General features: G+C 46.8%; 1 protein-coding gene across 1 annotated transcript in view; it reads right to left on the bottom strand.

Moving 5' to 3' along the window:
• The window catches only part of TG (thyroglobulin), a 272,527-nt gene that overhangs the window by 11,211 nt on the left and 247,273 nt on the right, over positions 1-14,043 (bottom strand). Inside the window, 2 exon segments of the mRNA XM_010380291.2 lie at positions 10,074-10,181; positions 13,150-13,331. Of these exon segments, the coding sequence (XP_010378593.2) occupies positions 10,074-10,181; positions 13,150-13,331 (290 nt within the window).

The raw sequence follows: 14,043 nt of genomic DNA on the forward strand, positions 1-14,043 counted from the left end.
CAAAGCTTTCAACTAACTTGCTAGATTAACCTGAACATTTTATTCCCTCCATAAAGTATGACAACTGTTGCCCAGAAAAAGATGAACTTTCCAGGCCCCAAACATGCATTCTCACTAACTGTGTTGTGTGCTTACCAAGACCCAACTGTTTAAGTCATTGTATTTGTCATTGTGATTTTATATTTAATTGAATTTATTGAATACCATGCAGATACTCCACTTTCATGGATCCCAGACTGGAAATAATAGATCATGCACTACGTTTATGGTTTTGCAAGAAGTCCAAAGGCAGAACTCCAAAAGCATTTTCCAGCTTAACCCTCTGATCCTACACCAAAAGAATGGCCAGGGGATGCAGATTTATGTGTTTAAAGTTAAAATAAAATATTTAAGGCATCACACCTATCTTATGCATTTTTCACAAGTTCTCTTTTTAATCGACTTTTCTGAGTAACCGACCATCACATTAGATAACAGGGTTGATACTGTACATTCTATTATTTTTTAAAAAGATAATTGATGCTTCAGTGAGCCATTCTGGATATGAATGAAAAGACCATTGTGCATTATATATGTTTTCTTAAAAATCTGCAACGCCTTCTCATCACACTCAGCTAAAATACTATCTCTCTGCTAGCCACAGCTTACAAACTCCTATGTGAACTATAAGACCCATTTTTTTTTTCCCTCTGCACCTTCAACCACTCTCCTCTTCTTCAACAGGCTCCAATTCAAGTGCCACAATTTAAGTGTCCTAGCACACACTCAGCCTCATGATGAATTTCCACAGAAACCATGAACTCCGCAGCTGGCCCGGCCCCCAGGTATCTTAAGATGAGAGGCTTCCACATCCTCTCTGAAGTGGCTACAGCTCCTCATGCAATGTCTGGCACCAGAAACCATTTCAGTTGTGGTTGCTTTCTTCCAAGGACCTGTTGATCTCCAATTTGGATTCTTCCAGCATAATACACGAAGCAGTATTAGTAATGGTCCAGTTCCCTGGCCTTCTTCTTTATCCTCAAATACGCCAAGTCCTTTCCCACCTTAGGGTCTTGGCCTTTCATGATCCTTCTTTTGGGATTTCTCACTTCTACATGAGGATCACAAACCTTCTTATTTCTCGGTTCTCAGCTCAAATGTCGCCTTTACACAAGGTTCTTTTCTTATTACTGACCACGGCACCCTCGTAGATCTCCTTCCTAGTGCTGTTGTCTGAACATATGCTGCATATTGATGTGTGTACTGTCTATTCTTTACACACTATTCCCAGATACCCATCAGCCCCACCCACAACTACCGTCTTTGTCCCAAGAGGCAGCTCTTCTCTGCCTTGCAGGTTTCTCATTTCTAGGACCTGGAAGGGGATCTGCAGCATAGACGGCGTTAGGTAAATTTCTGTCAAATCAATGTTGAAGAAGATATATAGTGCAAACCCTATTATGTCAAGGAGTTGGAGTGATCGGTTTCAGAAAATGATTTATTTTCATCTACACTGGGAAATAATCCCACAGGATGTAGCCAGGCTGATGGATTCAGTTCAATAATCTATCCACTTCATATTTCCTTTGGTTTGTTAATTCCAACAAACTCACCAAGACAGTCAACTGAAAAGATAATATTTTGAATCTGGAATGTTAAAAGCCTCTGGAATGCACAGTAGTGTCTCGAATGCAAGTGTAGTGGTGCACAAAATGCCTTGAGTCTAGAATTTACAGCTTTGTTTTCCAGGGTTGGGACAACTTATCAAGGAGGAACATTATTGCCTCTTTAGTCATTTTGAATGTTTTGTTTTTTTCTCTCAGAGACTTAGTTTTCCTAAAAGGAAAATAACCCTAGCTACCCAACATTGAACATCTGCAATGAGCCAGATGTTTAATGTACATGATCTTGAATATTCATACTGTGAAGTAGATATAGCTATACCTATTTTACAGGTGAGGAAATTGAGGTAAAGGGATTTGTTTAAATGCAAACAGCTAAAATGGTAGATATGGGATTAGAACTCTAGTTGATTTACTCTCAAAGGATCTGCTGTTTCACTAGATTGGGTTGCCTCTGCCAAAATGAAAGACCAGTCTAACATTCTCTATGAAGCGTGAGTAGATGTTTAATCCCAAGAGCCATACTCTTCCATTCAAAGAAAAGTCAAATGTGGTCTTATTGAAACATCTTCCACACCACCAGGATGTAGGAATGACATCCCAGCACCCTGGAGGCCAAGGCCTTCAGAAGAAAGACCCAGCACACAATTCAAGTGCCATAGTGCACACTCAGTCTTATGATGAATGTCCACGGAAACCATGAACTCCACAGCTGGCCCAGCCCCCAGGCATCTTAAGATGAGAGGCTTCCACATCCTCTCTGAAGTGGCTACAGTTCCTCATGCAATATCTGGTACCAGAAACCACTTCAGTTGTGGTTGCTTTCTTCCAAGGACCTGGTGATCTCCAATTTGGATTCTTCCAGCATAATACATGAAGCAGCATTAAAATGCTTACCTAATCAGTGTTCACTCTCTGCCAGGCAGTTAGGCCCACAGGCGAGGCTGTTTGTGTGCCTTGTCTTCCTTAGTCCTGACACACTTCACAGTAAGCATAAGTACTATTACTAGCTCCACTGCATAGATGAGGAAACCAACACTTAAAGAGGCACACAGAAAGTGGCAGAGCCCTCGAAAGACAGGAAACAGCAGAGAACAAACTGGTGCTCTCTTCTACACTTGCTGGGGCCCAGAGCACAGACCAGGGCTGGGAGTGCAGTCCCCAAACCTGGCCACAGGGTCTGAGTCCGTTGCTCATGAGCAGCAGAAGACACAGATGGGGCTCTTCCTGGGAATGATGCCTGGACCTTTAAAGGCCAGCGTGTCCTTTGAAAGGGGCTGTTTAGAGAGGAGGACATCACGGTAAGTCAAAGAGATGGAAATACCAGAGACGGGCAGGGAGGGAAGGGTCCCAGCAGAATAAGCAGGTGGCACCTTGAGAGGTACCTGGGCAAGTGACAGGAGGCATTAGAGAGAACGCAGGAGGCATTAGAGAGAATGCCCAGGCCCTCAGACCTGGGAGAGACAGCAGGCCAGAGCCCCTCTGCATGTGAACCTGGAAGCTTGCCAGCTTTCTAGGTCAGCTTTGTTACAAAGAATCACTGAAGCCACCCCTGTTTCTCTGGCACACTCCATCTGCTTGAGGGGGTTCCATGGGGCCAGGGACAGCATCTTGGCAAGGGCCATCCTGCATTGATTCGGGGGCAGTGTGTGGGAGAGGGGTTGCTGTTTCCTTTCAGGTACTGTTAGTAATAACTTTAGTTCTAATAGATTCCAGCAGTAGTTCTCGACCAGCAAGGATTGTGTCCCCAGGGAACATCAGACAATGTCTGGAGGCATTTGTGGTTGGCACAGCTTAGAAGGACTGGTGCTGCTGGTATCAGGTGGGTAGAAGCCAGGGGTGCTTCTAAACATCCTTCAATGCACAGCACAGTCTCCCACAACAAAGGGTTATCTGGCTTCAAATATCAACAGTGCCCAAGTTGAGAAGCCCTGGATTACAGGCCTCACTGGCAACCCCACTTCCTCAAACAGGGGCTCCAGGGACAGACCATGGGAGAAACTGGCTCAAAGCTTTGCCAGTGAGCAGAGATGAACAGGAGAAAGCTGGTGACTTTTTTCTCTCATCAGCAACCTTAGAAATCAAAGCTGCCAGGTATTGTACACACAGACACACATACATGCATACACTCACACGCAGACACATTCAGACACACAACCCAGATGCCAGCTCTGGGCTAAACACCATGCAGGCAGTGTCCCCAAATTCTCCCATAGCCCTATGGAACAGGACCTGTTACTCTCTCCAGATATAGATGAGGCTACATGGAAGCTCAGAGAGGTTAAGTGACTTGCCCAAGGCCACACAGCTGGTATGTGGACTTGGCCATTGTAGGCACTCAATAAGATTTAGGATAAAGTGGGAGCAATTGAAAGAAAGCTGGAGAGAGGGCAGGGAACAGGGCACGGGTCCAGACTGCCACTCACTGGCTCAGGGACGGGGAAATAATCTGCTCACATCCCTGGGCTTTTGTTTCCTTACAAGTAAAATAAAGGAGCTAGACGGTCTCATCTTCTATATTCTATGATTCTTTGAATCTGAATCTGAATCTGAAACTGGAACCTTCTTCTCACACTAGAGATTTTGATTTCCCTGTCTCCTCTCCATCTGTTATACCTATTCTTTCCCCATAGAAGTTTGCCCTCAATTTCAGGAATGAAAATCTCATCTATAATCCAGGTGCACAGTAAGAAAACCACACTCTTCTGTGATCAGTTTACAATAGTCTATAAGAAAGCAATAATTCATTGCATTTTTTTTCACTAGCTGTTGCCAGGAAAGCTAATATATGCTAACAGAAATGGAGGTATGAGACAGATGGCTGAAAATGTAACACACGTATATTTTAAGTATGTAGATTTGAGCCAGAAATAAAATGAGAGATGTGACAGCTCCAGGGCAGAGAGAGAGAGAGAGACAGAAAGAGAGATGTCTTTTTGGGACAATAAGATAAACTTGCCAAAAATCAAATGAGTTAGTTTCTGTGAGTCATTCATTGATTCAATTATCTACTACATAGATGGCACCATATGTGATGGTGACGGAGAGAGGAGACATCTACACAGGGGGTTGTCAAGAATGCATTCTGATGGCCAAGAAGAACAGAATATTCTTAGCACTATTTGCCTGTCTCTGTTTTATGTAAAATTAACGATTGTCACAACCTTTGGGATGGGTCCTATTATTATACCCATTTGCCACATGAAGAAATTGAGTCACCAAAGAGGTTACATGACTTGCCTTAGGTCACTAAGCTGATAAGACTCAAGGATATGTTTTTTTACCAAAATAGTAGATGCCAGCATCTCTGCTTTTGACCAGGGCATTATTCTGCCTCCACAAGAATAGGAATACTGCTACTATAAAATGTTTCAGTGGATCTGCGTGTCTTTTTCCTCCAAAAGTGATAGAACTGAGAACTAAACGATGCCTTTAGGTGACTGGATCCAGTAGTTTTTCATACTTTCTAAATTGAATAACCTTGAAATGTTACTCAAAGCTCAGTCTGTGACGTAAGGAGAAAGGGGCTGGGAGGTTCAGACCTGCCCCCTCCTCACAGAGGCTCAGGATCCAGGCTCCCTAGAACCCAGTGAAGAATCAGTGCTACAGACCTCTCCGGCCTCCCTACTCCCACTTCACAGGTGGCAAAACTGAGCCCCATGGAGCCTAAAAGCTAAAGTAGAAAGGACTCATTCCTGACCATCTATCCTTCAGTATGATTTCCTGAGACCTTACTAGGTCTTCATCTGTGCCAGGAGGGTCACTGGGCTCTGAGGTGCGGAGAGCCATGGAGCCATGGGAGGCAGTTATGAGGGTCTCTGCATGAACATGGCTTGGTTTCATGGGAGGTTCCTGGGGTCAGCGCAGTGGAGCCCTGTCTCTAGGGACATGAGGACATTACTCAGTAACAGAGAAAGCCACGCTGGCCGTGGGAGACTGAGGTTGTGATTCTACTCTGTTAGGATTGCTCCTCTGAGGACCACCCCAATCCCAGGTCCAAAATAGACCACTTTGGACCATTGCCACTCAAAAGCCTGCTTGGCAGACTCAGTTATTTTAGAGAAAGGCAATGTTATGGATTGAACTGTGTCTCCCTCAAAAAGATATGTTGGGGTCTTTACCGCTAGTACCCCAGAATGGGACCTTATTTAGAGATAGGATCTTTACAGAGGTCATCAAGTAAAACTGAGGTCATTAGTGTTGGCCCTAACCAATATGGATGGTGGGGACCTTGGGTCCAGAGGCTGACATGCACGAAGGAAGACTATGTGAAGAAATACCAGATGAAGAACACAGACATCTATGAGCCAAGAATCGCCTTCGGCCACCAGGGGCTAAAAGAGAGGCTGGAACGCATCCTTCCCTAAGGCCTACAGAGGTGCTCCTGTTGGCACCTTGAATTCATCCTTGTGGCTTCCAGAACTTGAGACAATACATTTCTATTGCTCTAAGCTGCCCAGTTTTGGTGGCACTCCGTTACAGCAGCCCATGAAAATGATCTGGGTAGGGTCCAAGCACTATTGATTCAGACAGCAATGATATGAATGCTTTCATTTTGTTTTGCCTTTATTGTTTTCACTCTCATGTAGAAGACTCATTTCTTATTTTTTGCCACTGTAAATTCTGGGGTCCAACAGTATGTGCATATTTGTAAGGCTTTTAACGAACTTGCTGTGGAAGAGTTACACCTTTCACTGTAATCTCTGCCTTACATGTGAGGAAGGCAGAGAATCAGACAAAAGAGTCGGATTGAGGGTCGATTCCTGAGATCCCTGGCAAGGAGGTCACTGCCAAGGCTGATTCTAGGAACCGTTTCCCATGCTGGGCCTCCCTCGCCATGGGTGGCCATAGACCACTGGATTAGGAGGGCACCTTCATCTCCGCCCAAACCACATGGCTCTCGTCATCATTCCTTCTCTCCCTCAATGCCTCCTTCCCAGAATCCTGGCCTGCCACTTATTTTTCTTCTTACAACCTGGAGGCAGTTGCTTGAATCTGTAGGTCAGGCTGAAATTATAGTTCTAAGCAGAGAGACTGCGTGTTGGAGTGAAAAGAGTTCTGAGGCTCAGAGAAGCCGCGGGTGGGTTGCTGCTCTCTAACTAACCAGCTGCTTGTCCTCAAGGGAATTGTGTTGAACTCCTTGAACCACAGACTCGGCTATGCTCTGAATATTTACGTCCCTCCAGAATTCACAGGCTGAAATGGAATCCCCAGTGTGTTCGTATTAAGAGACAGGGCCTTTGGGGAGTAACTAGGTCATGAGGGTGGAGCCTTATGGATGGAGTTAGCGCTCTCATAAAAGAGACCTTAGGGAACATGTTTGTTCCTTTTGCCATGAGAGAATGCAGAAAGAAGGCACCACCTGTGAAGCAGACAGCGAGCCCCCAACTAGACACCAAATCTTCCCATGCCTTGATCTTGGACTTCCAGTCTCCAGAACTGTGAGCAATAAGTTTATGCTGTTTATAAATTATCCAGGCTACGATATATTTACTATGGCAGGCTGTATAGACTAAGACACACTTCATATCTGTAAAACAGAGGTAATCATTTCAACCCTGCAGAGCTCACAAGGATTCTGGACATTTTTTTGTGGCGTGCTATAAAAACAGAAGAGTCTGTTTGGAGAAAGCAGGTGAATGATAGGTGCTCCGGGGAAATGAGAACGCCTTGGGGACTGCATGAGTTTCCTGCAGCTGCTGTAGCAAATCATCATAAACGTACTGGTTCAAAACCATCAAAACTTTTTTTCTCTCATAGTTCTGAAGGCCAGAAGCCCAAAACCAGTCTGACTGAGCCAAAACCAAGGTGACAGCAGGGCCATACTCCCTCCCCGTGCTCTCCCAGTTTCTGGCTGCTACTGGCATTCCTTCCCTGTGGCCACATCACTCTAGTCTCTGACTCTGCAGTCACATTGCCTCTCTCTTCTGTAGACAGCACTTCTCCTTCTGGCTCTCACCTATAGGAATACTTATGATTGCATTCAGGGCCCTCCCAGGGTAATCCAGGAGTATCTCCCCATGCCAACATCCTTAACTAAATCACATCTGCCCAGGTTCTGTTTCCTTATAAGGTAATATTCCAGGTTCCAGGGATTGGGTCCTGATATCTTTTGGGGGCCACTACTCAGCTAAGGTATTTTACTGTGGCAGCTCAAATAGACTGAGACACATTTCCTCTGTAAAATTGAGGTGACCATTTCAACTCTGCAAAATTGGGCTCTGAACTTTTTTTGTGGAGTGCTTTAAAAATGCAAGGGTCTGGGCCAGGTGCAGTGGCTCATGCCTGTAATCCCAGCACTCTGAGAAGCCGAGGTGGGTCAATTACTTGAGGTCAAGAATTCGAGACCAGCCTGGCCAACATGGTGAAACCCCATCTCTACTAAAAATAAAAAAATTAGCTGGGAGTCATGGTGTGTGCCTGTAATCGCAGCTACTGGGAGGCTGAGGTGGGAGAATTGCTTGAATCTGGGAGGTGGAGGTTGCAGTGAGCTGAGATTGCGCCACTGCATTCCAGCCTGGGCAACAGAGGGAGACCCCGTAAAAAAAAAAAAAAAAAGAGACTGTTTGGGGAAAGCAGGTAACTAATGAGTGCTTAGGAGAAATGAGAACGTCCTTTCTTTCCTCTAGTGGCAGTGAGGCCACTTGGAGAGTAAGTATTACTGGGGAGTGGGAGGAAGTTGGCCAACTCACTGGCCATGTCAATTACAGGGCAGGTGATAAAGTAGTCCCTGGTGAAAGAAGGACATGGGAAGGAGTCAATCTTCAGGTGGCCATTATTCAACCTACTCTAGGGGCGTTGCTAATTATAAAGATAAATGATGCGTGTTTATAAGAATTCCCTTGCCTTGCTAAGTAACACAGGGTAAAGCCCTGTTATGGGTTGGATAACTTATGTTCCAGACACTGTTAATGCCAACCCTAAGAGGAAAAATTATTAGCCTTATTTTGTAGGTAAGGATATTGAAGATCAGAGAGACAAAGAAAACTACCTATGATGGCACAGCAAGTAGGTGGTATGGCTGGACCCCCACCTCTAAAGCTGCAGTCCTTTCACCCAGCTCCCTGTTGCCCATAAAACAGACCAGGGGGCAGGGCACGGTGGCTCACATCTGTAATCCCAGCACTTTGGGAGGCCTACGCGGGCGGATCACGAGGTCAGGAGATGGAGACCATCCCAGCTAACACGGTGAAACCCCGTCTCTACTAAAAACACACACACAAAAATTAGCCAGGCATGGTGGAGGGCACCTGTGGTCCCAGCTACTCAGGAGGCTGAGGCAAGAGAATGGCATGAACCTGGGAGGTGGAGGTTGCAGTGAGTCAAGATTGCACCACTGCACTCCAGACTGGGCGACAGAGCGAGACTCCATCTCAGAAAAAAAAAAAAAAAAATAGACCATGGACGTGAGTGATGAGTGTTCTTGACCCCAGATGGTAGGCTTCGCTCCCATTCTTAAATAAAATAAAACAATAATCGTCTAGCATCTTTTGGAGACATGTGTTCCTGATGATCTGTTACCTGTGAATGCTTATGGGAGTTTGAGCACAAGGACACCACTACTTTCCTCCCCTAGAGGAGTAGATTGTCTTGCCAAAGGCACCTCACTGTGATCTGATGTGGTTTAATGCACGAAGTCACTGCCTCAGTGGGAAGGGTTCTGGGGTTTTCCCACATGGATGAATGGCTCAGGACTGTAAGCTCATGGGGCAGTAGAACAGACAGTCCCACAGTCCTCCCTTCAAAGCGCCGGTCATCCAAGTCCCCAGCTACCCTCTTTGCATTGTTCTTACACTTCGAAGCTGAGATCACGTACGTCCCTGTCACTTAGTCTCTCTGCTTCCTTTGTTCGGCTATTGGAGCTATGAAACCCAAATCTTTCTTTTCTTCTTCCTTTTAAAATCTTTTCCTTGGCTCGGGAAACTCAAGGCTAAATTCTAAGCTCATTGCTTGGCCATTCCTTTATGGTTGGTTTTCTTTCGCTTGTACCTTATTTCTCTTTCTCATTTTGATGACTTCATTGCACCTGATATTTTATTCTAAGGGAGCTGGAACCTATTCTAGAAGTAAGAATGATATATAAATCAAGCACAAATACAACTTTCCTTTGGTTGGAAAAGAAAGCCTTTTTATACTTTGGAAAGCCATTTGTCTTAAGCTAGTGCTCAGTTTCTAGAGGAATAAATATATAGAGTAAATGAAAAAGCCTTCCGTCTCCAGTCAAATTAATCAATTAACAACTAACATTGCAACTCCAAAGTGCGTCGTCATCATTTGCAAAGCCTTTCACATCATTTGTTTTAACTTTCTCCACCAACAAGACAGTGAGATGAAGTGGCTACTGCAATTATTTCTATTTCTCAGATGAGGAAACCGAGGCTTAGAGAGGTTAGGTGGTGTGTCCCATGTCATTGAACTGGGACTTGTCTTTCGGTTTTACCTTCCTTTCTTTGCCTCCCTGCAGCATCTTACCTGCCACGGCCGTAGCTTTCAGGAGCATGGTACATGAAGACGTTTCCTCGGGCCCTCTTTGCCCAGGCACTGGCCATGTTGATTATAGGGCAGATGATAAAGTAGTCCCTGGTGAAAGGAGAACATGGGGGGAGTCTGGTTAAACATGGCTCTGTGGGCAATGGTGCCTGGAAAGGGCTTCTCCCAGCAAGGTGTCACCTTGGCCCCCAAAACCCCCCTGCCCAGGCCTACAAGAACACCTTCTTCCCATTCCCCAGCAGTGCTCTCCAAGTGGCTCCACTGCCACACTGATGGGAGAGCCAGGGTATGGTAGGTACACAGTGTCCTCTGGTAGGTCATGGGCTCAAAAACTGGTGCCCATGCTGATGTATTTTAGGTGTCAAAAATCCCGTGAAATAAAGTCTTCCTAGGACATCAATTTAACTTAAAGATGAGGAAGCAAAACATTTTATAGTAACGTAAGTACAATATATAGTGGAGTTAAATGCAATATACTGTGGAATGGAACATCAAATCATTGTGCATTTTAAAAGAAGTCAGAGCCCCCAAAGACAGCTCAGGCATGTGGTACCCTTAGCTCAGCCCAGTGGCTCTCAGCAGGTGGGATTTTGCCACCTCCATCTCTACCTCCCCTAGAGAATCCTTTGGCAATGCCTGGAGACATTCCTGGTTGTCACAACTGGGAATGGAAAGGGTTGTACTGGCATCTAGTGTGTGGGGGTCAGGATGCTGCTGAACATCCTGCAGTGGAAAGGGGAACCCCACAAGAAAGAAAGATCCAGTCCAAAATGTCCAGATGAGGAGGCTCAGAAACCTCCCTAAGTTATGTACTTGCTTCACCTTTGAAGGTAGCACAAATCAATTTCAGAAGCAGCAGCTTACAAGAGTGGGGCCCTGCGTGTGCTGACACACAGGCTGTGTGCTTAGAGAGGCAGCCCCCGCCAGGCAAGAGTCAGACAGACCTCGGTGACCCTTGGCCACCAGGTTTTCAATTCCATCTCCTTTACAGAGTAAAGGTGAGATACTCAGTAGTTCTTTTATCTCCTTGAATCTCTGTCTTCCCAGCTGAGAAGTGGGGCCAAGGGTCCCTACCTGGAAGAGGTTTTGTAATGACCAAGTTTAATAACACCCATGGGAGTCCCTCAGCAAAAGGGGTGCCCGTCTTCCTTTCCTGGTCATTGGGATAAAAGCCTTTGGTGAGTCTGCTGAGTGCTAGAGTCTTCCCAGGTGAGGCTCTGTAGTTGGGTGAGGCACTGTGGGCATCTTGGGGGCAGATGAAGCCAACTGAGATTCCTTCCGTGCACCTTGAGGCATTGTAAGCAGGACAGGGACAGGATCAAACCTATGGGAAGCATCACATGCTGGCAGGCCTGGGGCGGGACACTGCCCAGTAAACTGCCAAGGAGACAGGGCCAGGGCCTGAGTCTGTGCCAGAGAGAAGGAGGACCTGAGCTAAGGTTGAGCTGGAGTTCGTCTTCTGAGTGGGGCCTCCCTTGGTGATGATGCCTTCTCTCAGTCTCAGCTCTCACTCCAGCACACAGTTTGTCCTTAAGGTCAGATAAGGCAAAATTAAGACAAGAACCTAGCCCTGAGCTCCCTCTGCAATGCAATCTAACCCAGTCTTGACTTGATTATAAGCCTCTCAGGGTCAGGGACTGGACATCTGTGAGTTCTTATGGTCCAGCCCAGGGCAAGGCCTCCCAAAATAGCTGCTAGCTATTTCATCTAAAGTGGAGATCTCCACTAGAGGGAAAATTAAAGCCTTTTAGTCCCCAAGATGCAAGTGGGTAGCACAGTTTTATTCTGAGCCAGTGACCCTCCAATTGGAAACCTCAGGCTCCTGAGTGGAGAGACCAAGCAGGGCAGTGGGTCTCCAACACCTTCCAGCCCATCCCTTCCTAACAGGCTCCAGTTCAGGAAAGAATGCTGAGCCTTGACACTGGCTCTGTCCCAGGGACAACAAGCAAATGGTCAGTGTGGGCCTCCCGGAAGGAGAGAGAAAAGGAGGCACAGAATGCTGAAAGCACTTGCATCCCACCCATTCTTCCCACTGGAAGCAGGGAGCCCTCAGGAAACCAAGACTCATCGCTTGTGAGGGGACTCAAAGGTGACCTGAGAGCTGGAATCCCCACTGTGGTCTCATCCTAGGGGGCTCAGAAGGAAGAAAGGACTGGAGCCCTGGTTATTTCCTTATTTCTATTCAAAAATCATTTCTTGTGCATCTGCCGTGCATTTCTATAAAAGTTCTCAGCCTCAGTGAGCTAATGCAGTACTAGGAGAGGGAGGCGGTCTGTCCTGACAACCCCCGGGGCAGGGGGCATGCTGCAAGAGAGGGACCCTGGGGACAGCAGGGCCTGGGGGCCGCGGTCTTTAGCCATCTTGGGGTGGGGGTTTGGGCAGCCTTCCCCAAGTGAGAGAAGCTTGAGCGTGAACGGGAACAGGGCATGTAAGCAGTGGCTACAAGAAACAGCGGGCCTCAGAGAGAGGGAGCAGGGCTGTCAGAGCTTGGGCTGATCCTATCCGGGGAGTGACATAAGCCACAAAACCTCCCCGCCTCCAGGCCTCTAATTCCCTCGTGCCAGGTGAGCCTGGGCTGCAGGGTGGAATCAGCTGAGGGAGCTTTGAAAAATGCTGCCCCACTATGGGCCCTGTGTGTCACCTACCCTTTAAATGCCCCCATGTGCGCTTGATGGGCAACCAAGACTGGGGGCACTGGGTTCAGTGAATGCAAGGCCAGGCTGTCCTGAGCGCTCACTGAGCAGCTGCATCAGGTGGAGCGTGCACCAGGCACCTCTCGCAAGTGCTTCGTCTCTGCCGTCTGACAGCTCCCTCATGGTCTAGGAAGAGCCGGAGTTACCGCTCATTTCTCCCATTGGCCTGGGGTTTCCTGGCAGCAGGGTCCATCCCACATGTCTCCCAGGGCTGCCCCTCAGCAGGGAAGCTCCCCATGCTGTAGGCTGAATGAATGATGCAGAGGAAACCGTAAGCACTAAGCCACATTCATGACCTGAACATCAACTGGGTCCGCTCCAAAACATAGCAGTAGGAATCTGCACCCTCCTGCAGCTTAGCTTACCGGGTGGCATTCTCCAGAGCCCGGGAGAAGGAGGCGTAGTCATCCGTGGAGTGCTCCAGAGAGTAATACCACGTAGCAGCAGCCTCGACGCGGGCATCTGAGTCCTCGCCGCCCAGGGAATTCTGCAGCGCCTGGTAAAAGGCTGTTTTGCTACTGGTCCGGCCTTGACTTTCCTCAAATTGCTAGGAAAAAAAAAAAAAAAAAAAAAAAAAAAAAAAAACAGATACGAAATTCCCCAGCTGAAAGGTCCAAGTCAGTGTCCCTCAAACTGTTGCTCTAGAATTTTCTATCTGGGAAGCAGTGGAGCATGGCATTAAACACAAGTAGAAGCCAGACTGTCTGAGTGTGAATCTCAGCTCTGCCTCCTTCTAGCTGTGTGTCCTTAAGCAAATGGCTATCTCCCTCTGTGCCTGCCTTCCCCATCTGAAAACGGGAGTGCCTGCCACATAGGATTACGGTGAGTAGTTAAAACGGTACCGGGCACTTAATAAATGCTTTGTTAATGTGAACCATTGTTGCAGTCTGAGAACAGGTTTCACTTGCTTTACTGGGCTCCTTGCTCAGCCAACTCATAAGTAATTGTGGTCTGGTCATGTTAGGAGAGCTAAATTCAGTTTCATTCATGGACTCAGTCACTCATCATATGAATGCTTCATGCACACTTTTATACAGATAGTCACACTCTTCACCAGAGCCAGCAGTGCCCCAGGCTTGGAGAAACAGCCAAGGAAATGCCGATCGAGCTCCCTATCTCTTGGGGCTCACGTTCTAGTGGGCAGAGGTAGAAAATGAGTAAATAAATGTATGGTATATCAGGGAACAGGTGCTACAAAGAAATATAAGGTGGTATGAGAAGGATAGGGAATGCTGGGGCCAGGGCTATTTTATATAGGA

The sequence above is a fragment of the Rhinopithecus roxellana genome, chromosome 9 (genome assembly GCF_007565055.1).
Source record: "Rhinopithecus roxellana isolate Shanxi Qingling chromosome 9, ASM756505v1, whole genome shotgun sequence".
Lineage (NCBI taxonomy): Eukaryota > Metazoa > Chordata > Mammalia > Primates > Cercopithecidae > Rhinopithecus > Rhinopithecus roxellana.